This window comes from Camelina sativa, chromosome 12 (genome assembly GCF_000633955.1).
Source record: "Camelina sativa cultivar DH55 chromosome 12, Cs, whole genome shotgun sequence".
NCBI classification, from domain to species: domain Eukaryota; kingdom Viridiplantae; phylum Streptophyta; class Magnoliopsida; order Brassicales; family Brassicaceae; genus Camelina; species Camelina sativa.
Genome location: NC_025696.1, coordinates 17,214,288 through 17,240,352, shown reverse-complemented (window position 1 = coordinate 17,240,352; position 26,065 = coordinate 17,214,288). Strand labels below are relative to the sequence as shown.

General features: G+C 32.0%; 7 protein-coding genes across 8 annotated transcripts in view; 5 read left to right on the top strand and 2 right to left on the bottom strand.

The window, feature by feature from the left end:
• Positions 7-1,300, top strand: LOC104732008 (calmodulin-binding transcription activator 5-like). The gene is made up of 3 exons (XM_010451538.1): positions 7-355; positions 465-761; positions 890-1,300. Exons 1-3 carry the CDS (start codon positions 218-220, stop codon positions 941-943), a joined length of 489 nt encoding a protein of 162 aa, XP_010449840.1. The 5' UTR covers positions 7-217; the 3' UTR covers positions 944-1,300.
• On the bottom strand, positions 1,274-5,030 carry LOC104732009 (dihydrolipoyl dehydrogenase 2, chloroplastic). The gene is made up of 15 exons (XM_010451539.1): positions 4,656-5,030; positions 4,260-4,406; positions 4,003-4,137; positions 3,794-3,896; positions 3,556-3,680; positions 3,243-3,368; positions 3,074-3,154; positions 2,756-2,818; positions 2,567-2,641; positions 2,401-2,479; positions 2,186-2,286; positions 1,985-2,098; positions 1,787-1,900; positions 1,620-1,691; positions 1,274-1,537 (listed from the first exon to the last, which is right to left on the bottom strand). The coding sequence occupies exons 1-15, from the start codon at positions 4,962-4,964 to the stop codon at positions 1,487-1,489; spliced, it is 1,695 nt and encodes a 564-aa protein (XP_010449841.1). The 5' UTR covers positions 4,965-5,030; the 3' UTR covers positions 1,274-1,486.
• On the top strand, positions 5,375-6,608 carry LOC104732006 (outer envelope pore protein 16-2, chloroplastic). 2 transcript variants are annotated; one of them, XM_010451537.2, is made up of 7 exons: positions 5,375-5,537; positions 5,644-5,695; positions 5,791-5,856; positions 5,949-5,977; positions 6,098-6,131; positions 6,236-6,306; positions 6,407-6,608. In XM_010451537.2, exons 1-7 carry the CDS (start codon positions 5,415-5,417, stop codon positions 6,551-6,553), a joined length of 522 nt encoding a protein of 173 aa, XP_010449839.1. In that variant the 5' UTR covers positions 5,375-5,414; the 3' UTR covers positions 6,554-6,608. The 2 variants fall into 2 exon arrangements, with proteins under 2 accessions (XP_010449839.1, XP_010449838.1); XM_010451536.2 differs by having other exon boundaries at positions 5,785-5,856.
• On the top strand, positions 14,889-16,044 carry LOC104732005 (transcription factor bHLH147-like). The gene is made up of 2 exons (XM_010451535.1): positions 14,889-15,024; positions 15,110-16,044. The coding sequence occupies exon 2, from the start codon at positions 15,145-15,147 to the stop codon at positions 15,811-15,813; it is 669 nt and encodes a 222-aa protein (XP_010449837.1). The 5' UTR covers positions 14,889-15,024; positions 15,110-15,144; the 3' UTR covers positions 15,814-16,044.
• On the top strand, positions 22,864-23,262 carry LOC109127962 (defensin-like protein 269). The gene is made up of 2 exons (XM_019233595.1): positions 22,864-22,918; positions 23,045-23,262. Exons 1-2 carry the CDS (start codon positions 22,864-22,866, stop codon positions 23,260-23,262), a joined length of 273 nt encoding a protein of 90 aa, XP_019089140.1.
• LOC104733597 (pentatricopeptide repeat-containing protein At1g64100-like) lies at positions 24,372-24,896 on the bottom strand. Its single transcript, XM_010453163.2, has one exon. The coding sequence runs from the start codon at positions 24,894-24,896 to the stop codon at positions 24,372-24,374; it is 525 nt and encodes a 174-aa protein (XP_010451465.2).
• The window catches only part of LOC109128188, a 2,579-nt gene continuing 1,402 nt past the window's right edge, over positions 24,889-26,065 (top strand). Inside the window, 1 exon segment of the mRNA XM_019234112.1 lies at positions 24,889-25,092. Within this exon segment, the coding sequence (XP_019089657.1) occupies positions 24,900-25,092 (193 nt within the window). The 5' untranslated portion in view covers positions 24,889-24,899.

Here is a 26,065-nt window from a genome sequence, read left to right as displayed (position 1 = left end):
TGGCAACCTTGAAACCATCAAGGCAGAGCAGGCGTCGAACCTAGGGAATTCCAATGAAGATGAGCAGAGCCTGAAGGACACTCTGGCGGCGTACAGAACCGCTGCAGAAGCGGCAGCGCGGATTCAGGGAGCGTTCAGGGAGCACGAGCTGAAAGTTAGGTCAAGCGCAGTTAGGTTTGCTAGCAAGGAAGAAGAAGCGAAAAACATAATAGCCGCGATGAAGATTCAGCACGCGTTTCGCAATTTTGAGGTTCGTAGGAAGATTGCAGCCGCTGCTCGGATTCAGTACAGGTTCCAAACATGGAAAATGAGGCGGGAGTTTCTGAACATGCGTAAAAAGGCAATTAGGATCCAGGTACACTAGCAAAAGCTGATCTATATAACGTCTTTAAGAAAAGAAACGAACGGTTCTCTGCGAACTTGTAAAACTGCTCTGTGGTTTTAAATATGGAAATGTTTCGCAGGCTGCGTTCAGAGGGTTCCAAGTAAGAAGGCAGTACCAGAAAATAACATGGTCGGTGGGAGTTCTTGAGAAGGCGATTCTGAGGTGGAGACTGAAGAGAAAAGGATTCAGAGGGCTTCAGGTTAGCCAACCTGAGGAGAAAGAAGGGGGTGAGGAGGTGGAGGATTTCTACAAGACAAGCCAGAAACAAGCAGAGGAACGGCTGGAGAGGTCAGTGGTTAAAGTCCAGGCCATGTTCCGGTCCAAGAAGGCTCAGCAAGATTACAGAAGGATGAAACTGGCTCATGAAGAAGCTCAGGTGAAAGTCACTTTTACTTCTTTCTGTTTTCTTTACTCAATTCAAATATATTCGTAACGGATTAAATCACAATTTCACATATAAAGTTTGATGGTCAATGTATGCCTAAAACTTAAAACGTGACACAGCTGGAGTATGATGGGATGCAAGAACTTGATCAAATGGCTATGGAGGAGAGCTGAATGCAACAACAATGAAGAGGAGGTGGGTGCAGTGTGGTGGAACTGTAAATTTGTGTAAATGACGAGGGGCAATTTCGACCTAATAGAAGCTGTTTTCATAAAAGTTTCAAAGGGTATTATGGTAAATCGAGCCTGGAGCTGGGAGATCTTCCATAGAGCGTCTTGTCGTTAGTATTTTTCTTTTGCTTTGGGGGATTGTGAAGTAGTAAGTCTTGTATTGCTGCTGTGTTCTGTGACTTTTGTGAGATTTGACGCTAAAAAGCTAAAACGTTTTTTAGTTTGTCTATTAAATTCTCTCCTTCTTACTGTTTTCTATCTTGGATTTCTGACTTATAATAAAATATAGTATTTCAATTATGTGTCTGTCACAATCTGTTTCTTTTGTTCTTAAATCTAAGATACAATTTAAAGAAAAAACATGAAACAAATATACGGGATGAAATGTGACACTCAATCTTTGTCCGTCGTTGAATTATGGTAAAGTACAAATGTCTTCTTGCACAAAACTTTTGTTACAGGCTGCTTTCAATATTTTTTCTTTGTTCATACAGCAACTTTTACACTTTGTGCTGTTACTGAAGCTGGACTGTCAACCTGAAATTGAGATGAATAGGAGTTGGTTGCTTCTAAATCGTGATTTTATGTCGAGAATGCAGATTTAGATTCTTGTATTTACCTTGGCTGCTTTAAATAGTTCATCAACAACTTCGGACAGCGTTGGATGTGCATGAACAGCAAGTTTAATTTCCTGCATTGTCATCACCAAAAGAAAAAAAAATCACAATCTAAAGACAGTGAGCAAAATCAGAGTCAGGTTGGTTTGCAGCCGTAGAGATATCATACCTGAATGCGTGTTCCTAAAGCAATCGCGTTAGATGCTTCATGGATAAGATCAGCTGCATGCAGCCCAAATATATGTACTCCAAGGATTTCACCATTGTCAGGTCTGTATATCATCTGTGCACATAAAAGGCGTGTTCAGATATCTTCTCAGTAACTCGAGGACTGTAAACAACTTTCGATTTAGTTTTTTCTCTTTACCTTAGCAAGTCCTTCTCCTTCATTTTCGGCTAGGGCCTTTGTGTTTGCCTTGAAACTTGTTTTTGCAATACTTACTTTGAATCCCTCTTTCTCAGCTTTTTCTCTTGCTTGAGGCTGAGATTGCAAAGATATCCAACATTAAAGGTTACGGTTATACACCTTATTTTTAATCACCAATCCACTAAGGGTGTCTAGAGTTACCTCTGTCAATCCCACCATGCTGATTTCAGGATGAGTAAAACAAGCAGCTGGGATGCTAAGATGATTAAGCACATGATCTGTACCTGTGACTTGCTCCACCACTAACCAACACAAGTAGATGCACAGAGTTTAATAAGTGGCCAATCAAACATAGTAAAGTGTAAAAGAGGGCAAAACACAGATGCATTGATAGTGGAAACTTAATTATCATTTACCAGAAATTCCTTGGGCACTGGCTGCATGAGCGAGCATCAATTTACCATTGGCATCACCAATGCAGTACAAGTGTGGAACCTATCAACCAAGAGTGACTCGGTGCATAAAAAAAAAAAATTGACTGCTCCTAAGAAATAAGGTGTACTCTATGAAATTATCACTAACCAGCTTTCCATTTCCATCGATAACACGCATTCGCTCATCAACTGGTATAAAACCTCTCTGGGTCGCAACATTGATCTGTGTGGAAAATATAGCTTTAATGTTATTTTCTTTCACAACCTAATAAGCTCCTCGATGGAGCCAAATGAAAAATAGTATTCATAAAGGATGCCTTTTAATGTCGATTCATACATTTTCTAGGCCAAGTCCATTGGTGAATGGAGCTCTTCCAGTAGCAATTAGAGCAGCGTCCACCTTGAGAAAGGAACATAAGGTCACACTTCCAGTGCAGAAAAAAAGCACAAAGCTAAAAGTTCCAATTGTGATGGAAATCAAAGACGTTTCTGTTCATTTTCATTTTGGCAATCCCTGGCTAAGCAACGCATGCATGTCTTAATTTATAGACTTCCCACGTGGGAATAGTAAAAGCCTCACAACATTGTGGTGAGAATAACTGGACAATTATGCTCTTTTGTAGGATTTCAGATAGCTGCACAAACATTTTCTTACCTCCAAAGTATCCTTGGGTTCCTTGGTTTTGGCATCAATAAGCTCAATCATCACGGGTTTTCCATCCTTTGCTGGAGTGATCTGTAAATAAGAGTTAAAAAGAAAAAAATTTCCATAAATCCTCAGTATAAGGATGAAATCTAACTTAGAATGAGTCAAAAAGGCTTACTTTGCTTGCAAACACTCCAGTATGATAGTCAATCTTTCTTGGATTAATCAGAACCCTTTGAGCCAGCTTACTGATCTCAGGATCAAATCCAGGCATCAGCTGATCAAGCGCCTCAATAAAAGTTACCTGCAAAAAGAGTAATTTTGAGACTTCCTGGGGGTTGTAGTGCATTGCAAACCTAAAGTAAGCAGAACATAGCAATAGAAATACCAATAGCGCAGAATCTTAAGAGCCCTTTGTTACTAATGAAAGAAAACAAAAACCTCACATTATTATACAAATGCAAATCATTAATACAAAATCAACATGTTACCTCACTTCCAAGGGCCGTGTAAACGTCACTGAACTCAAGTCCGATATAACCACTTCCCACTATCGCAATCCAGTCAGGAACGGACTCCAATTTCAATGCATGGTCACTTGTGATAACAGTCTTTCCTGCACCACAAAATATAAGGAATATTAGGGCAGTTGCTATATCAAAAGAGATGAAAAGTTTTGGTTTTTGAGGCTTCGCCCCTGGCTTATACATGTTAAAACAAAACACATACCATCAACTTCAATTCCTTTTGGAACAAACGGTACGGATCCAGTTGCAATGATTATATCTTTTCCGGTGATAATATTGTCACCATATTTAACCTTTTGTGGGCCCTGCACAAGTGTACAAAAGACTAGAGAGTATTAAGATCACCAAATAACAACAACTTATCATGTGGAGTTAGTTGGTCAACCAAAGACAATAACATAACATACTGACCAGAACAGCGCCAAACCCTGTCAATATGTCAACACCAAGTGCCTTCATAGAATTGGTGAGATTATTCCTAATCTTGGTAGCCAGGTTACTTGCATGGTCAGCCACACCCTGACGGTCATAACCCGCAGCAGAAACCTATTATCCAGGGGAGACAATGGAGCTAGAGTCAAGGCCAGGGAGATAATACTTGCTTACACAATTATTAGAGATCAAACTAGAGCGTCTACAATTGCATTTGACAGCAGTATACACTATACCTGCAGACCAAAAGCCTTCATGTGATGTTCATTCTGGAGTTCCCGCATCCTACCACTAACAGCAAGGAGAGCTTTGGAAGGCACACAGCCTCTGTTAACGCAAGTCCCTCCAACAACATCTCCTTCAATGATGGCAGTTTTGAGTCCCTATTCAACGTTAGCAAAACAACAAATTCACCTGATGAGATCATGAGCACTAGAAAGAAAACGCAGTAATTAGATAGTAAGTGTAAGTCATCCAATCATCATCCTTGTACCGTTTCTATCAAACAAAGCATATGATTCCACTAGTAAGCAAATGATTCCAAATTTACCGGCTCAACTGAGAAAGAGTGTACCAGAACGGTATCTGTATCAATTTGAATCAGAAATTGTAATCCTAATTGGAAAGCAGACCTTCTCAACGGCGTGCAATGCAGCTCCATGGCCGCCAACTCCAGCTCCGATGATGATCAAATCATAATCGAACGATTTCGACGGAGCTCCATTTCCAGCTGATGCGGAGATTTCGATCCTCCTATTCTGAATTTGAAAACGGCACGAGGTCAATTGCTTCGACGGAGAGAAACCAAACGCTTCTCGCCGGAGTCCACAGAACCGGAGATTCCTCGGCGTAAAAGAAGGAGCGGCGTTGGATGAACAAAACGGACGGTTCGCTAAAGGAAGCGATGATTGAGAGAAGGAAAGAGAGAGAGCCGATTGCATTGTGTTAGATAGAGAACGTGAGTGAGAGAGAGAGAGAGAGAGAGAGAGAGAGAGGAGTGACGGAGATGACAAGTAGTGGAAGTCTCACTCCGACGAGCAGAGGCGGAGATATCAAAGCAGAGAAGACACGTGTCAGGTTTCTCGTCTTTAAACCGGAGATTTCAAAATTCCCGGTTTATCATAATATCTACCGGTTCATTGGGCCTTGATTTTTAATTTCTCGGTCTGTCTGACGTTGATCTTGTGAGTGCCACGTGGGGAGGGAGAACGTTGAACAGTTCAAACGGCAGACTCCGACACGTGTGGAGAAACAGAACACGTGTCGAAAAAACTCTGTTCAGTTCCACATACTTCTCCTTACTTGTTGTCGAAGAGAGAAGTATTAACAGATAAAAAAAAAAAAGATAAGAGAAAGCAAGAAAGATAAAGTGAAGAAAAGAGAAAAGAAAAATGGAGAAGGGTGGAGGAAGAATAGTAATGGATGAGATAAGAAGCTTTGAGAAGGCACACTTGTTCGATCTTGGTCATCCTCTTCTTAACCGTATCGCCGATTCCTTCGTCAAAGCCGCCGGTGTAAGTTTTCGTTTCATATCTTTCCGTTTTCCCGATAGTATATTTATGTTACGTTACGTTACGTGCGTAGTTAACACATATCGCTTAACATGGATTAATTATGAAGGTGGGAGCTTTACAAGCCGTGTCGAGGGAAGCTTACTTTACGGTGGTTGAGGGTAAGAACTACTCCGACGAGTTTCTTTCTTCCTTATAATTTATGCGTAACAAAATTATGTAATGTATGAGTCAAAATTAATAAAAATAGGGGCAGGGTTTGACTCGAACAACGTCGGTCCACCGTCCGAGAACAAGAAACATAGGTTCCCTAATCTCAGAGGTCCGTTTTGTTTGTATCGTATTTTGGTTTCTGATCTTATGTAATCAGCGTTATGTTATGATAGTGATACTTATCGTTGTTATTATTATCAGGGGAAAGCAGCAAATCTCTTGATGCACTGGTGAGTTTATTATATATAATCATCTAGACGTGGGCTAGTGTATCCATACGAGTTGCAAACATGACACGTTAGGTTTCTTGGTTAGTTTACTGAACATGTTTGAATTTGGTTGGCCTCTAGGTGAAGAACACAGGAAAAGAGTCTCTCCAATGGGGTGAGTTTATATATACGTATATTTTTAATTAAATTAATGTTTCAAGATTTAACGTCGGAAGGAGATTTTAAGGTTTAATTTGGATATTGATGTGGGAATTGTAGGGCTAGCAGCTGGGTTGTACTCAGGTATCACTTACGGTATGAAGGAGGTTCGTGGAGGAGCTCATGATTGGGTTAGTCAAATTGATTTATTTGTATCATTTTGTTTCATCAATGATTAACATGCTCTTTAATTATGTGGTGGTAATCATATATATGTGATGTATATCACAGAGGAACAGCGCGGTGGCTGGAGCATTGACAGGAGCGGCAATGGCTATGACGACCTCGGATAGGACAAGCCATGAGCAAGTGGTTCAGTCTGCTCTTACCGGAGCAGCCATTTCCACAGCTGCTAATCTCCTTTCTAGCGTTTTCTAGATATGATTTTCATTAGAAGCTTTTAAATTACAAGGGTTGTTTTTATTTTGTATCAGTTATGTCTCTTTTAGAAGGAAAAAAAAGAAAGAAAAAACAAATATTTCTCTAATGGTCTACTAAAGACTTTTTGTTTTGAAAGTTGAAACTCCAAAAGCCAGAGATCACTTCTCCATCCTTCAAGAATATTACTTTGGAATCTATCTTTTTGTCCAAGATGATCTTATCCAATTTGAATAAAAATTGGGGTCCTGTGGGACTAGACAAGAACCCGTGAGGGTGAGGCCGCAATAGATCGTTGGAAGTATTTGCTCGCTTATTTATGACTCGATGACATTTGGTATGGAAGTGAAAATATTTTCCTCTCTGCTCCCGATTGAGAAATGTCTTAAAATGTAAAAATAGAAAAATGGTCAGTCTAAAGTTTTTCAAATCTTTGTCCGGTTCACAAAAGGCTTGGATTATCACATATTCGGGAAGGAGTTTATAGTCAGTCGGATGGTAATAATACGGTGCATTCAGTAGAAGCGTAGTCCCAATGAAACGGCCATACAGAATATGTAGAACCAAATTAAATGATATAGAAGGAGATAAGGTGTGGTTTGCGGCTAATTAAAAAGAACAATACTTGGGTTCACCCCTAGGGGTGAACCTTTCCATTCACCCCTAACAAAATAAGGCAATAAAATCTGTATATATTATTATAAAATGAAAAAACTTAAACCGCATTTTAATAAACCCAAACCGACATATATAAAATCTAAACTCTAACCATCTCATTTGTGAATTCAAACCGATATATAATTTCGTTCTACTTATAAAATCTAAACCCTAACCATCTCATTTGTGAACCCAAACCGACATATAATTTCGTTTTAATTGTGAAATCTAAACCCTAACATCTCATTTGTGAATCCAAACCGACATATTATTTTGTTCTACTTGTAAAATCTAAATCTTAACTATCTTATTTGTGAACCCAAACCGATATATAATTTCGTTCTAATTGTAAAATCTAAACCCTAACCACCTCATTTGTAAACCCAAACCGACATATAATTTCGTTTTAATTGTAAAATATAAATCCTAACCACTTCATTTGTAAACTCAAACCGACATAATTTTATTCTAAGTTTAAAAATCTAAATCAAGCTAATATTTAACTTTCCTTAATTAAAAGTATACAGAATTTGTTTCCTTAATTTGGTTTGCTTTTTAATTTAATTTAAATTTAATTTTAAAATAAAATATTAGATGGAAGATTCTGATTCGCTGAGAGAAGAGGGGGTGAATGGAGAGGTTCATCCCTAAAGGTGAACCTAAGTATTTTTCAATTAAAAATAATTAATGGGTTGGTGTCACTTGTGTCAGTCATGATTTTTGGGAAGGTTAAAATAGTTTTAAATTTGGAAAGAGATTGGTCGGGGTTGTTAAAATTGTGTAGTTTCCATGTTGAGTGGCCAGTCTCCTCTATAACTTATATGATGTTAATTAGCTTGTGTTTATGAATTTATCGTTCTTTTATATTTTTTTCTTCATTATTCTCAGTTAAGAATGAAAGCCATATGCTCGAACTCGATGAAACATATCGTAGATAAGGAGTATTTAATTTGTTATATATAAGGAGTACATGTTATGTAATCTTCTTCTCCATATATTAGGCAAATAAATAAGGAAATTTGTTTCAGTTTCTTCCATTTTATGATACAAGAAAAGGACAAATTTATAGACTGGTCCATGGGAGTGTCCGAGTGTCATTAAGAAAGGTCATTGTGTAGATGGTTTCACTTTTAAATATGTAGACAGCAACTTTGATAGCAATTCATAAATATATTATCAAAATATATTTTGGACTAATAAAATAACATATTATCGGATGAAAGAATAATTGTGTATCATGTGCTCCATTTTAAGCAAGCCTTTGAACACAATGCAAGGCAACATATGCCCGGATAAAAGTGCTCTACGCAAAGTAAACAAAAAATGTTATTTGTTTAAAATTAACGGGATTTTGTTTTTCCATAATTTGTGATAAAGTTGTAATCGACCCTAAGTTATGTATCTACAAAAATTACGTTATCTATCTAACTAGATTTGGATCCGGATCCGTGCTAGAGCACGAATTGAAATTCTTTTTATGTGTATTATAATTTTAAAATAAAATATAATTTATAAGACGGTTTAGCACTGTAAACTGAGAAACGATGGTTATTATTTTTTTTTTTTGTATGAATATGAGAGATGTATTTTGGTGAATGGAGATCTGAATGATTTATATCAATGTTTTTTAACCATGACCGGACCGGCCGGTCGGTTCGATCATGGTTAAAAAACCTAACAAATAAAACCCGTAAAAAACAGAAACCCCCGCTAAAAACCCGTGAACCGGTGTTTGAACCGGCGGGTCGGACCGGGTTGTCGGTCTCAAATTAAAATATTTTATTTTCATCACACTTTAAACTCAAACTAAATTAAAAATAAATGTTATTATTTATAAAAGAATCAGTTAGTTATTTTATCTAATCATTTAAAAGTTTAATTTTAGGGGGGTGTATTGAACTTGATATTTTAGGAGATTTGATGGGATTTTAATATTTTGGAATTTTGAGAGATTTAAGTGTAATTTTAGGAGATTTGATTATTTGTTAGAGACTTTCAGTGATTTGATAAGAAAATGATTTGGGATTTGGTGAGATTTGATTATTGAATTTTAGGTGATTTTAGGATATTTATAAAATAAAAATACTGTAGTCAAAGGAGACGCCAGAGAGAAGAGATGTACTCGTCATTACAATCACAGAGCTAAACTAATAATAAAACCTCTCCATCAACGAATACATTATGTCAAAAGTTTCGATTTTTTTTTGGTAATTTTCATTCAAGTTCGTAAGCTTTTTTTACTACAACAATAAAGAAAAAAAGTTTTTTGCCAATTTGAATGAATAAAATGTGTCTCTTTTGCATCTTCGCTAAAGCAAAAGCTATACACTGATGTTGAAACAGATCGATCATATACCAGCTTCATTACTTCCTCACAATTGGGTGTAACAAAACTGATATATTTCTATGCTTTTGCTGCATTTGTTTATTTTTCTTCTTTAGCATCCTGCAAACACGTGAATGAAGATTTAGATTCAACCAAGATGTTTGTTCTCTTATTGTATCTGTAATCTGTTGAAGACAAAGAGAGAATCAAATGTCAACTTACAAAGTTGCCAATCTTGTCGAAGTCATCATCACCATCACCATCATCTGCAAGGTTTCACAATTACACAAACATAATTAATATTTAAGACACGGCTAAAACTTGAGAAGCAACGTACAAATCAAGGTGTCTCACCGGGAGCTTTGTCGCTGTCTTCTAGTTCTCCCAGGAGGAATTTGTCAAGATCTTGCTCATATGATGCAGTAGATGTTCTGCTTTTTGTGACATTTCTTTTCACCTGTTTCTGTCCCTTCAACCTCTGGGCTCTTCTTAGCTTCCTCCTCTTTACTCTCTGCTTTGTTCCTAAGTTCCTCCATGTACTTCCTCTCATATCTGAGCCAAAACGAATCATTTCCGCTTAATTTATGCATGCAGCTATCAAGTCTCATACCCACGAAATACATGGGTGCTCAATTCATACTAATCACTTTACAAATATACACAAACGATTAAGGTGTGCAAAGATCTTCTCTATATATATTTTCAGTTAAACGTTCCTTTGGTTTTGCTATTCTCACATAGGATAAGACAAGTTGCGCACAGATTGGGTTCGAACTCTTTTTTTTTTTGGTGGGAGGGTTCAAACGCTTTTTATAAACAATCCTTTAAAGTTTCACCTTTAAAGGTGTGATTTTGTAAGTCATATTTTAGACTACAAATATTAGAAAAATCTCCTAGAATCTCATTCTGTAGCATTTAAAAAAAGAAATGTGATATTTTGAATAACAGTAGATTTGAAGTGAGATTTATAAATTAGTTATTGAATAATAAGAGATTGTGAATGATTTTAAATGATTTTTATAAATTTCAAATTCAATAACACAGGATTTCAGATGATTATTTAAAATCACCAATTAAATAACAGGGGATTTTAAGAATGCTCCAAAATCTTCTAAAATATCAAGTTCAATACACCCCCCTTAGTTGTTTAGTACTTAACTATGTATGTTTTGTTCATATATTTATAGAAAAGTAGATGTTATATTCATAAAATATAATCAAACTAATAAACTAATTAACCCGTAATTCAAATCGGTCTGATTTGTTGATCCAGTGACCCGAAAGACTTTCGGTTCACTTTACGGTCCGGTTTTAAAGACATTGATTTATATTAAAATCTTTGAAGGATATTAGGACAGATTTTATTTTGAAATCCACAATAAAATCTCGGAAATCACGATTAAGTGTGATTAATTGCCAAAATTTTATTTCTTTTTACGCCTAACAATATATTTTTATGCCTAACAATATATATGGTGTAACAATATATGGAATAATCAAGATTTTTTTTGGAAATTGTATAAATCATTGGAATATTATCTTTAAGAAGATTCTTTGAGATATTCTTAAGTGTATTCGTAATTTCATATAGCCCACAGATTTCATCTATAACTTTTTTTTTGTAACCAACCTATATTTAATATATTATCTATTTTGTAACCAACTTATAAAAATTATATATTCTACAAAAAATGTGCACTTCCGTTTTATTATACAAAAAAAATGTTGTGTACTTTCTTTTTATGATTGAGAGTATATTTTTATCCCTTTTAATAACTTGGTTAACGTTGTGGTCTATCAATAAAATCTTAAGAAAATAAATTGGTAATATTGTGATTGTAGATCTTTGGAAACAACGTGGTCTTCCGAAAATTAAGTTTGGAATATCTATGAACTATCAATTTGGAATATCCCGTTTAAGATTTTTGGTTACAATTAAGGTTTTATTTATTACCATTAGTATATAAACTATTAATATATGGATTAATCTATAACCTATGTTTAACCTATTTGTAATCATTTATTAAAATTTTAAAGTTAGGTAGCGCATATATTCTCTAATCAACTTTGATGTATCTCTGAATGTACTACTCTATATTTTTTGTTAGCACATTAAAGAAAATATAAACATTTTTTTTTTGTTTTGGAAAAACGGTTTAAAATAGAAACACTGCAAACAATTATACTATGTGTAAATGTATGTATATATATATTTAGTTATTGGATTTTGATGGGAAATTTTGAACAGTGATTAAAATCATTGGGTTTTGATGCAAATGCGCATGCGGATGAAAAGCTATCAGACTTCGGGTGACACGAAGTATAACAGTCATTGATACCCAATAGATATTATAGATTGTTGAAGATTGGATTTGGATACACTTAAACATTAACCCCACCGAGGATATTAGATTTACACAACTGAAAGACAACGAAACCATTGTATAGTCTGGTTATTAATAAATTTTCTGACCTATAAACCCCGTAAAAAGACGATCAACAAGAGTTTTGACCATCCAAATAAAGTAGGAGCTGATGTCAAACAAAATTAAAATAAAGTCGGAGCTTTACGATCATTTAGTGATACAAAGACAAGCAGAAAAAGCAATGTTACAAAACATTAGTGATTAATTTACTACTAGACTAAAAGGAACTGAACAACCAGTTAAGTGGATGTTCACGTACGTACCAGAAAAAGGAAATGTACGTTTTTGGACACTCTAATGTCATAATGTGTAACAAACTTAAAAACAAGAAAGTTCGAATACCATTTTAGTGTCTGCATAATATCGAGTCTAGAAAAAATCGTGGATTAATGTCTCATTTTGGAAACATTTCTTTTGTGCATTTTGGATCGAATAAACAAAATTTTAAAATACGCCGCGTACTAACGCATACATACCAAACTCTTATAATTTTTTTTTTTTTTGTCAACCTATAACAACTTAACAACAAATATTTTAGCAAATTACTGGTAGTATTTTATTTAAGTCAACATTAATGATGATAATATTTATATAAATATAAGAAAATTAGAAAAAAAAAAAAAAAGAGATATGAAGAGTGGAGATCACATGGATAGCAGAAGAAAAGGATAATATAAAAATCGAATCCCAACACAACCATTACCTTTCTTTTTTGCTTAATAAAAAAGGATTCTTCTTCTTCCATCCACATAATAATACAATAACACTCTCTTTGTTGACGTCTCACTTTCTCCTCCTCCTCCTCTTAATGTAATTAAATACATTAATCACCTTCTAATCTCTTATCAAATCTTTATCACTAACACATCTCTAATCTTGTTTTTTTTGTTCTCTGTGCAGTTTCAGTTTGGTTTCTTGATTTTTATGTAACTGATTAACACATGGAGTCGATTTCTCCGTGTTATATATGGATTGAGTAAAAGATAATATATGAATTGAGTAGAAGATATATATAAAAGATAACAACACCCAACATGAATTGAGTAAAAGATTTCCCATGTAATATGAACTTACATGTTGACAAGTGGCAAGACTCCCCATTTTGAAGGTATAGAACTAATCAAGTAATTTTTAGTTAGAAAATCAAAAAAAAAAACTCCATTGGTTATATGGTGCATTTAAGTATACAAGTCATTATATGTTCTAATATGAGTATTTCATACATTAAGCTGTTGATAACTATAAAATAAAATCATTCTATTGACTTGGTGGTCTATATTTGAACTATGAGAAAAACAAACAATCACAAAAATGCTTAATTTTTTCATAACATATGCACAAAATTTTCTACAAAATAGCACACATATATAACATAGTCAAATTTCCAAACCTAACTATAATGATTGTATAAATTAATTGAGTTTTAGTAAAATAATTTTATGCATAATACTATAAATTGTGACAACTACACTAAAATGATAAACTGACTAAATCTTTAAGTTTTAGTTCAAATTTTGGATGAGGTTAGGAATTTTTTATTAGAGAGCAAAAAGGTAACTAAAAATTTGTTATGTCTGTTTATTACTTTTATGTTTGAAAATTATACACAATACTAATGACTTTTTCGGATATAAAACTAATGTTTTAAATGTAATTTGTCTAAAATCATGGACTTGGCTGAGAGTGTTTGACCAAAGCTAATGAAAGGTCTCGCCAGTCGTGGATCTATTGCGGGTTAGAGAGTTTTGAAGAATCTGACCATGTCGTCAAGCCTTCACGAACAAGATGATCATCCAAAAAGTGGCCTGTGTTGCTCATAACCAATCCTTTCAAGGCATTTTCAAAAAACATAGGCTGCTTGTCATACTTGTCAGCTTCATATGTAGTCCTATTGATTGCCACTTCATCGTCGCCACAGTTTATATGGAGACCGGAGGAAACTTCAAGAAAATAGAGTATTGAATTAGCATTCACCAAGAATTATCCTATTATAAATATATTAATTTATTAGATTTAACCCATAAAATAATTATTTTTATATTTTTTATCAGCATATTAATAATCATTAAAAAATTAATTGTTTCATATCAAACAATATAGCTATTCTTGAATATTAGAGTTTTTAAAGGAAAAGAAAAATATATTATATATATAAATATAAAAACTGTTTTAGGAAATTATAAACCAAATTTTTAAAAATAATTTAGGAATCTAATTGATTTTTTTGTGTAAATTTTTAGAGATTAATTTTGTAAATAAGTATAATTTAAAGGGTAGAACATCAAATATCTTGAAAAATGTTTATATAGATAAATATTGTTTTTATGTAATTTTTTAGGAATTAATTTTGTAAATAAATATAACTTAAAGAATAGAATATCAAATTTACTTCAAAAATGTTAACATAGATGTCGATTGCCAAAGATATATGATAATAAATGTACATGTCGAAAACGTATAAAACATGGACACAAACAATTGAGAGCCACACACATTTTAGTGGGCAGAAAAATAAAATGTACGTAATCGGACACTCAAATATCATAATGTGTAACAAAAAAAATGGTAAAAGCAAGAAAGTTCTACCACCATTTTACTAGTGTCTGCATAATATCGAGTCTAGAAAAAATCGTGGATTAATGTCTCATTTTGGAAACATTTTTTTTGTGCATTTTGGATCTAATAAACCAAATTTTAAAATACGCCACGTACTAACGCATACCATGATACCAACTCTTATACTACTACTTTTTTTTTTGTTTCTCAACCTAAAACAACTTAACAACAAGTAGTTTAGCAAATTATTAGTTTTATTTTATTTAAGTCAACATTAATGATGATAATATTTATATTAATATAAAAAAAAATTAGACAAAAGAGATATATGAAGAGTGGAGATCACATGGATAGGAGAAAAAAAGGGATAACATAAAAATCGAATCCCACCACCATTACCTTTCCTTTTTGCTTAATAGAAAAGGATTCTTCTTCCTCCATCCACATAATAGAATAACACTCTCTTTGTTGACGTCTCACCTTCTCCTCATCCTCCCCCTCGTAATGTAATTATATACTTTAATCACCTTCTAATCTCTTATCTTTATCATCAACACATCTCTAATCTTGTTTTCTTTTTTGTTCTTTCAGTTTGGTTTCTCTAACCTCGTAATGTAATTGACACTATGGAGTCGATTTCTCCGGTGACGAATCAAACCTCTGTTGATTACGATCAACCACGGCGTAAACAACGTAAGAAGAAGAAAGCTTATTCGTCGCAACCACAACCACCGTCTCAATCATCTGTTGAGAAATGGAGATCGGAGAAGCAACAACAAATCTACTCTACTAATATCATTCAATCTTTAAGGGAGCTCCGGATTAGCTCAGCCGCCAAACCGTCGTCGTCTACGTCTCCTCGCGGCAGAGGTGGTGTAGCCGTACGAGACACTGCTTATAGATCACTGGCGGTTACGGCGAGAGGAAGAACACTGTGGAGCAGAGCTATATTGTCTAAAGCCGTGAAGCTCAAGTTCAGGAAACAGAACCGGTCGAGAGATTCGATAACCACCGGGAATGTTTATAACCGGTTAAGCAAAAAAAGAGCGACGGTTATGAGGTTGAAGGGGAAAGGTAGGCCAGCTGTACAGAGGAAGGTGAAGCTGCTCAGCCGGTTAATTCCCGGTTGCCGGAAACAACCGTTGCCTGTGGTTTTGGAAGAAACCACCGATTATATTGTTGCCATGGAGATGCAGATTCGAGCTTTGAATGCATTGATTTCCGCCGTTGCGCCGCCACATCCTCCACCGCCGGAGACAGGTCATGATGGGGATGAAACACACATGCTCTATTAGCTTGGCCCAACTGTCCTTTTCTGATTTTTTAAAAACATTTATTTTTGTTATTTCATCATAGTTTTTTTTCTTTGCTATTTTATTATTATGAGTTTTATGTATGTAATGATTCAACATTCTAATATGTATATCCATCCTTTTTTCTTGAATCACTCTGGAAACAAAACACAAGAATGGTGAGAAGCGATGTTCTTGAATATTAAATGGAAGAATTTGTAATGTTTGTGCTGAGGTAAGCTTCGAGTTGTTGTTATGTAACATTGATATTATTATGACGTTTTTGGTTGGTATTGAAACTGAAGTTTATAGGCTGTTATAAAGTTGTGTTATATAGTACTCCATCACACAAATTAAAAAATTATTAAATTTTCTATTTTATTTTTAATATATTTTTTAATTTTTTTTACTGATCAAAACATTAAAACAGTTAAATAAAACTATGAAAATGTAATTTTTATCAAACATCCGCGATGAAAATCCAAAACAACCACTATTATAAAATAAAAATTTAACTTTAAAATGTCAAATAATAAAAAACGGAAATAATAGTTACTAGGAGTGTATATAAATATTGATTAGCTAGGGTATACAACAGTAATAATTGACAATATTTACTTTACATAAACCTATTTAGTGCATAACCTATTTTTCATTTAGTTGTCACTTATACGGCTGTTTACAAAGCCAATTATTTGCCTTTTTTTTTTTTAAGGTTTGGTTTCAAAAGTTTTGGCTCAATTCAAAATATACTAGGTACGGACCCGCACGTACGTACGTGATTGATTTCAAAAACTATATTTATAATGTTTGTAATATATTATGTACATATAGAGTTACATTTATAGATATAATTATTTGTTAAATCATTTACAGTTCAAACTTATATTAGTATGGTTTCATTCATTTTATGATTTTTGAAATAATAAAGGTTTCAGCATAAAACTAAGATTCACAAAACAACATACCCGAATCTAACATTTACAGAATTAGTGATTAATCAGAATTGTATAAAACTTGTAAATTATGAATCGGATAAAAACCATCAAAAAGATTAAAACTTCTCGAAATGAATGACCTCTTAAGCGGGTCAAACCCGTCCCGGTAGCCATACTCTATAAGGGGTATAATATTTTTTTTATCTATAAAAACTAGTCTCTCAAAATCTTTAAGAAATAATATTAAAATATATATAAGATTTTATATTTTTTAATGTGTTAATTTTGAAATTAAGGAATCTTTAATATACCTTAGTTTTATAAATCAGAAATTTTCTATATGGAAAACTGAAAATTAGGATTTGCATAAGTTTAAATATTTTATAGTTTAAAATAAATTTAAGATGCAGTCAAATTATTTTTTAAAGATTTTCTAATATCTATTATTCAAGATTAATTTCAATTTTTTTTGGGTCAAAAAATTTTAAACAATAAAAAATAATATTATTTCTATTTTTAAAATATGATTTAAATATATATATTTTACATCTCATGTTATAATTTTTTATTATATTATAATACATAGGTTTTTCTTCAAAAATGCTTCTCTTTTAATATATAAGGATACCTTGTTGAAAGAAGCCATGATTAAATTAAAGGTAGAGTGTTTGTAACTTGTAAATGCGATTTATGGTGAGCTGGTGGAAATGATGATATAGGAAAATCATATAGTTTTTATTTTATGGGTTTTCGTTTATGGGTTTTATTTTTATTTTTTTGCCAATAAATACAATGGCACAAAGATGTAATTAATTAGAAAATTTGAGGAAACTTTGCTAAATAGTGCACTGAGTTCTATAATGCTGACACATCAGCTTTTTCACCAAAATGTTTCTCTTTTAATATATAGGGGATAACAATAAGATGAATAACTGTAAATATAATAAATATATAATATAATTAATTAATATTATACATATATATATATATATATATATATATATATATTCATCTACTATAATACTATTAAGTTGAGATTCTTGAGAAGTCAGTTTTTGAAATAACAGTATAATTGTATAATATCAATTAAGCCCAGAAAAATTAGATTAAGAAAGAGTATGATTGTGTTTTGACTTTCGAAACAATTGAATAGAGTATTAGAAGATATCCTCATAGCAATCAAAATATTTTTTCAGTATCTCTTATCATTTCAAATGGAAATATGTATAAAAGTATAAAAGTCATTATATGTTGGTTATATGGTGCATTTAAAAGTATACCAAAAAAATCTATTGGTTATATGGTGCATTTAGGTATAAAAGTCATTATATGTTCTAATATGAGTATTTCATACATTAAGCTGTTAATAACTATAAAACCATCCAATTGATTTGGTGATTTATATTTGAACTATGAGAAAGAAAAACAACCACAAAAATGCTCAAATTTTTCATAACATATGCTCAAATTTTTCATAACATATGCACAAAATTTCTACAAAATAGCACACATATATAACATAGTCAGATTTCCAAACCTAACTATAATAAATGTATAAATTAATTGAGTATTAGTTGTGACAACTACATTAAAATGATAAACTAACTAAATCTTTAAGTTTTAGTTCAAATTTATGAGGTTTGAATTTTTTAATTAGAGAGTAAAAAGGTAAATGAAAAATTTATTATGTATGTTTATTACTTTAATGTTTTAAAATTATACACAAAACTAATGACTTTTCGGATATAAAATTATATACAAAACTAATGACTTTTCGTATAAAATTTGTTCTGTATGTATATAATTAATCACAGATTACGTTATTAATAATGGAATTATGGGTAGACAACCCATGAGAGATTGTGTAATACATCAAAATATTAAATTAATAAATAAAGATTCAGGTCCAGTCATGTCGCTTATCATTCTGAAAATAATATTGGGCTGAGTCAATAAACCTTACTCTCAATAAATATGATAAACACTATACATATAGACTATGAGATGAGCTATTGACATTGGTATAGGCCCAGATAACCCACTTGCATAAAGAACCCTGATGCACACATACATCATCATTAGCATAGCAGTTTAAAAGTTAATTAAAACAACAAAGAGTGTAATCTGTAAAAAAATATCTTACAAACTCTCAAGCTTTGTCCAGTTCTCAATTAAATTTGGAAGGTTTCCTCTAAACTGATTGTCACTTATACTGCTGTTGATAAAACCAATTATAAACATTAGTATCACAAGGTAAATATTTATAACTTATTTAAACGAGGAGATACTTACAAAACCCTCATGCTGGTCAGTTTTGAGAATATAGATGAAATATTTCCCCTGAATTTGTTTGAGTTCAGAAAGCTGAGAAAATCAAACAAGAAGGGTTAGCATTTAATTTGCAAACCTTATATCCGAGTGAGTATATTTAATTCCTAAGACACGTGAACAGTTAACATGCAAATGATATTTTTTTACTGTATCAAATTTCTTATGGTTACATTTTTCTAGATTTAACCCGTAAAAGAATTATTCTTACATTATTAGTTTTTAAATTTTAATATTTTTAAATTTAACCCGTAAGTTTTTAGTGTTTTTAGATTTAACCCGTGAAAGAATTATATCTTTAAAAGGTATGTGCGGCGCGAATCAAATTATATTATAAAGAAAAAAATTTGGTTCACCAAGAATTGTCCTATTATAAATACTCTAATTTATTAGATTTAAGCCGTGAAATAATTATTCTCACATTTTTATCAACATATTAGTAATCATTAAAAAAGTTAATTGTTTCATATCAAACAATATAGTTATTATTGAACATTAGAGTTTTTAAAGGAAAAAATATATTTTATATATAAATATAAAAATTGTTTTAGGAAATTATAAACCAAATGTTTAGAGATAATTTAGGAATCTAACTGATTTTTTTTTTGTGTATAATTTTTAGGGATTAATTTTGTAAATAAGTATAAATTAAAGGATAGAACATCAAATGTATTTTAATATAGATAAATTTTGTTTTTATATAATTTTTAGAGATTAAATTTGTAAATAAGTATAGCATTAAGACTAAAACACCAGATCTATACTATCAAATGGGGAGCACACTTAGGGATAAAAAAACAAAAAAACATGATATATATCCATGTTGCCAAACAGACCAACTTGCATATATAATTAAAAAAAAAAATTAACTTCCTTAAAACAATGGTAACAATAATTAAAGAACTAAATGATTAACTTTTTTATAATTCAAAATATTCCAGTATTTTAGGAAACTATATTAACTATAAATGATACATTCATATATTTTATGAAACTATATTAATTACAAATAATAAATTCAAATATTTGACATACCTTCATTATATAAAAAAACATACAGCCAATAAGATTACAAAATGAAAATTTTAAATATTATAATAAAAACAAAATTATTTATATTAACAATTCCATGAAATTTTATATAGTAATTAAATTTTATAAAATAATAAAACTTATCATTTAAGATTCTATAACAGCTGTATCTAATTAAATTCGAATAGTATATATGAAAATAACTTAACTTTAATTTAAACAGATGATTTATTTGAAGAAATCTTGAAATAAATCAATAATTAGTTTATCAAATATCTAAAATTTAGGGATTATTTCTAAAACTAACCTTATATATTTACTCTTATCGGTTTAATAGGAATTGCAAAATCTAGACAATTAATTCATTATCCAAATCGAATCATCCATATAGATTCAGACACATTGTATACGCATTAACTGATAAATAAATAAAATTTTAAAAGATTTTATATAGATTTTTGTTGTTTTAAACGTAAAAGTAAAAAATGTTTAGCCTGACTCTTTCCAGCCTATAAATAGAGGAATCGATTTAACATTCACATATCATATACATCACTCTACACTATTTTTGTATCTTTTTGTTTCTGCAAAAAAATAAAAATAAATGTATGTGTCTTAGTATTTAAGTTTGCATATGCATATTGCTAACATCTACTATATTTTTTTTCAGTTAACCAATACTATGTTCTATGTCCTGTTTATTATTCTTATGAATTGTTAAATTTATAATTTTCTGTCGTGTAAATAAACATATACAAATCAAAATCTTTTTCGAAAGCATACATTTTTTACCTAGAGATTGTATATAAGGGAGGACTGTGGTATGAATGGTGTTCATCCAATTGATATAGCATCTGTAAAACAAGAAAATTACCATTGATTGCTTAAAAGAAGTCCACATTTTTTATATGAACCCTGTAAGTCACAACTATATTAGTGTTTGTTTTCTTCAGTTTTTATATAGATTTCTTTAAGAAAACTCTAAGGAAATTCTTATTAGGGTATGTAGTTGAGTCTTGAGTTAACATTATCAATTAACTTTAGAAACCAACACATAAAAGTACAATTTAATCTTCCATGACTGTATTGTAAATTTGTAAACAGCTGTATGTATTAAATTATATTATTTTTCTTATTTTTTTTCAAATATATGATGTGAACAGTCTTTTTTAAAATGGCACTATAATTTGGGATGTATATGGAGAAGAAAACAAACAACACACATGGTAGTAAAACTTTATAACATGAGTACCTTGAAATTTGTTTTTAAGTCATCATTATATTTAAAAAGTCTATAAATTTTTTTTTTAAAGATTACTCTGCAAAAATACCACATGAGATTAGAAAATTTAGATAACAACATTCAATTATCAAATTCTTAATAATTTTGGTCAGAGTTAATTTAAGAACATATGTTTTGTAGAATTCATCTATTTTTGGATTAAAAAAAGAAATATTTTTTTTTAAAAATATATAAAGAAAGTTTGGATAATTATCAGTAATTTTGTAAAAATTAAATTCTCAAACGAAAATATGGATATCCTGTTAGAAGCTTTCCCTATTTATTTATTTTTGACAACCAAATACGAATATTATTTGCCCAATCTCTTATCCGCTAGACTAATATAAATATTATCAAACGAATAATAATTTTAAAAATTATTATATAACAGAAATTTACATTTGGTGGATACTGTATGTCCAAAATATATATGCCTATGTTCTCTTATTTATAACTTATTTTTAATCGTTTCCAGGCCAACCGCTAGTTTGATCCAAGTCTTAAAGTACTGATTAACACTCAAACACCCAAATAATCATAAATCAAAATGAAACTGAACCAAAAACCAAAATGACAAAAATTTGGGTTACAGATGTTATACTAAATAAATATGTTTACACATACTAAATAAATAATTCTAATTCTTGACATGTTCTATTACATGATAAAATACATTTAATGTTCTCAAATAAATCTTACTATTTCCAATTGAACTAGCATAAGTTCAAAATAAAATAAAAATAAAAAATACATAAAATATGTTCTATGACAGTTAAAAATATTTAAACAAAAAAAACATAATCTAATATAGGTGAACCATATATAAAATAATAAGAAAAAGAAGTTAATTAATTTTGTAATATTTTTATTATAACATATGTATATAAATATACTATGAATTATATTTATGTTTATTCCATACAGGTTTTGAGAATGTATGTTTTCGTCCGGTCCTGTCATGTTTTCGATCAAAAATACAAATTTGTCTCATATTCAAAATGTCCCATATTGGGAATGTATTCTTTAATGCAACAAAAATTTGAGAACAGGTGTAGGACATGATGGAACATGACAAAACGAAAAGAGAATTACGCCCACCCTTAAATATTCGTATTTGTCTCAAACGGTTTTCATCGTTGTTAATGGTTATATATTTGATTTGATAGTTCACAAATTTAATAGAATTTAACCAATTGATTTCGTTTGTTATTACTCCAACCATTATGTTGTTCCGAATTTTAAAATTTTGGTGAAACCATTATTATTTCAAATTTTCAAACATTAATAAACTAAACCAAAAATCAAACTAGAATCTCAATTAGTATGAGTTTGATTATAAATACTAAAATAAATTGGTTTATAAATATAACCCCGTACGTACGTGCGGGTCTGAAAATAAATAGACACAAAGACCATATAGATTCGCATCAGTCAAAAAGTAAAAAAAAATATAGATCAGAAGTTGAAAAAGACATGGCAATATCAAAGACAGCATTGCTCATTGTTCTTGCCGCAATCCTTCTCTCATGTAAGTTTCTCTTCCACATTTTTTTCTTTGAAAGATGAATTGAGTGATGAATGATGATATATCATATGATTGAATGAATTGAGTGATGAATGATGATATATTATATGATTGAATGAATACGTATAGGTGTGTCGATGTCAAATGCAAGGGAGCTGCAAAGTCCACAACATGTGGAGTGTGTTGGAGGGGAATGTCCACCTAAGCATCCCCAACAATATTTCGGGAGTTTCTTTAACAATCAAGATTGCAAAAATTGTTGTTTCTCATCTTGTAAAATTCAATTTTGTTATCATCATGAATGTATTTGCGCACTATGTGGCAGGGAGGCTCCATCACCTTATTAGTGGCCACAACGTTTCAATGTACCTTCTTACGTTATTAACAGAAGTATTATCTTACATCAAACCATCTTTAATTGAAGAATACGAATTGCTCTATTATTTAACACCAACAAAACGCAAATGTCTGATATAAAATCTAACAGACACACACACACAAAAGCTGACTCCAATCTCTACATGTTTGCAAGAAGACCAAAAAGGATGATAGATATCGATATAACAAATTTGAATTCGTATGGAATAAAAATTTTAAAAACTGTAAAGTCTTCCATTCTTTTTTATTCATCCTCTAATTGATAGATGATCCTGCAAAACAAACACACCAAAGGTTAATCTGGAATCTGTATCTTAAGTTTTTAATCAGGAAAACTCAATGTTGTTTCGCATTCAAGTTCGTCAAGATTCAGAAGTCAGAACAAGTTCAGGAAGAATTTCTACGAGCTGGCTACAATCCAAGGTTTCTTAAGACACCGAACCAAACTTAAAAAGACCAAACCAGTCTTGTGTTTACTGTATTTATAGTGTTAACATCTTTTCTAAAGAAGTTAAATCATTAGTTCAAAGCGAAGAAATTATCCAACACAAACCGGAATCAATTTTGATATCTACTCCACAAGTAAAAGCTACAAACTTTTGAGTACAAGGAATACAGATTAGCCAAGCTATTCCAAACAGAGATAAGATAAGGTTTGGTTTCAATCCCAAGGGTGTTCTGTAAACTAGAGAAAAAAAAGCAAGAAACAAAGCAGACCCACCACGTTAATTGTTCCTCAGACACTCACCTTTTGTTGCTTCTCTTCTGACTTTTCTCAAGCACATGTTATAAAACCTGAAAATTTTGCAAAACCCTCTTACGTGTTACATATAGCATTGACACATCCGAAAAGAACATACACAAGTGAGACATATAGCATTGAACCCTGTTAGTGTGTCTTGTGAAGAGACAGACACAAGTGAGTTTAACATACCATAGAAGGAACAAGATCAAGAGAGGACCTCTTCACAAGAAACACTAAGAATCCGAAAAGAAGAGAAACAAAGAGACAGACACAAGTGAGTCTAATAAACCATGGAAGAAACAAGATCAAGACGGTCACTCTTTACCAGAGACACTAAGACAGCATATCCGAAAAGCTCTTGTCCAATCTACCATCATATACCATATCAGCAACCATTTTCATGGTGAATGCATCTCCACTGAACCCGCTGCTTCGCATCTCCGTGAAAAGTTCAGCTGAGGTATCTATTTCACCAGCTCTAAGACATCCTCTGATTAGTGTATTGTATGTGCAGTGATCTGGCACATTTCCATTGTGCTTCATTTTACGGAATAACGCATTTGCTTCTGAGATTGCACTTATTCCACAGAATCCAGATATCATTATATTATAAGTTTGAACATCAGGCTCAACACCATCGATGGGGAGACTGCAAAATAAGTCCCATGCTTCGTTCACCTTACTACCCTTGCACATTCCATGGATGATGATATTATAAGTAGCAGTATCAACATCCATCTTACTCTTTTGGATAACCTCAAACATTTCCAAAGCCTCTTCTAGCTGTCCATTTTCGCAGAGACCGTGCAGCAAAATGCCAAAAGTTATGGTATCAGGACACGCACCCTGAGAAATCATCTCATGGAAAAGGTCTTGGGCAGCAATAAGATTTCCCACTTCACAGAACCCGTGGATAAGAGTGTTATAAGTTACAACATCAGGATTGATTTGCCTATCAATCATATCACGCAACAATTTTTCAGCATCACTCCATCTACCAAAGCTACAAAACCCATCTATCATTATATTGTAAGTTTGAACATCAGGCTCAACACCATCGATGGGGAGACTACAAAATAAGTCCCGTGCTTCGTCCACCTTACTAGCCTTGCACAATCCATGGATGATGATGTTATAAGTAGCAGTATCAACATCCATTGTACTCTTTTGGATGACCTCAAACAATTTCAAAGCCTCTTCTAGTTTCCCATTTTCGCAGAAACCGCACAAAAAAACGTTACATGTTATGGTAACAGGACACACATCCTGATTAATCATCTCATGGAAAAGGACTTGGGCAGCATTAAGATTTCCGCATTTACAGAGCCCATGAATAAGAGTGGTGTAAGTAACTGTATCGGCAACTAGGCCTCTTCTAGAAATCTCACGGAGAAGTTCCATTCCATCATCAACCCTCTTAGCCCTACAGTATCCCGCAGTTAGGGTATTAAAAGCAACTAGGTTTGGAGAACAGCCCTTGCTAGACATCGAATCAAGCGTGCGTTTCGCATCATCTAGACGATCGTGCTTGCACAATCCATCGATAACTGAACTATATGTGATTGTATCAGGATATATACCTAGGGATGTTGTTGTGGGTTTAAAAACCCAGCCCAACCCAAACCCGAAAAAAACCTGTCCAGAAAAAACCCAAGTTTGAAAACCCAAATGGGTTTTAGGTTCTAGTGGGTAAACCCGAATGGGTTTTTAGTTTTGTGGGTAAACCCGTGGGTATCCGAATTATTTATCTTATGTGATGTATTTTGCATTTTATATTATATATAATTTTATCTTTAACTTTTTGATACCAAATGTGATTTATATTATGTATTTTGTGTATTTTACTATATCTGTAACAATTTTCAAAAATTTATAATTTTATATAATTTAAATAAAGAATAGCAAATATATTAAAGAGTTTTGTTTTAAATAGATAAAACAAAATTTATTATTATATATTAGATAAAACTAAAGTTTTGTTCATAATTTGCTTATTTCATATTAAATTTAAATAAATATTTAAAAAT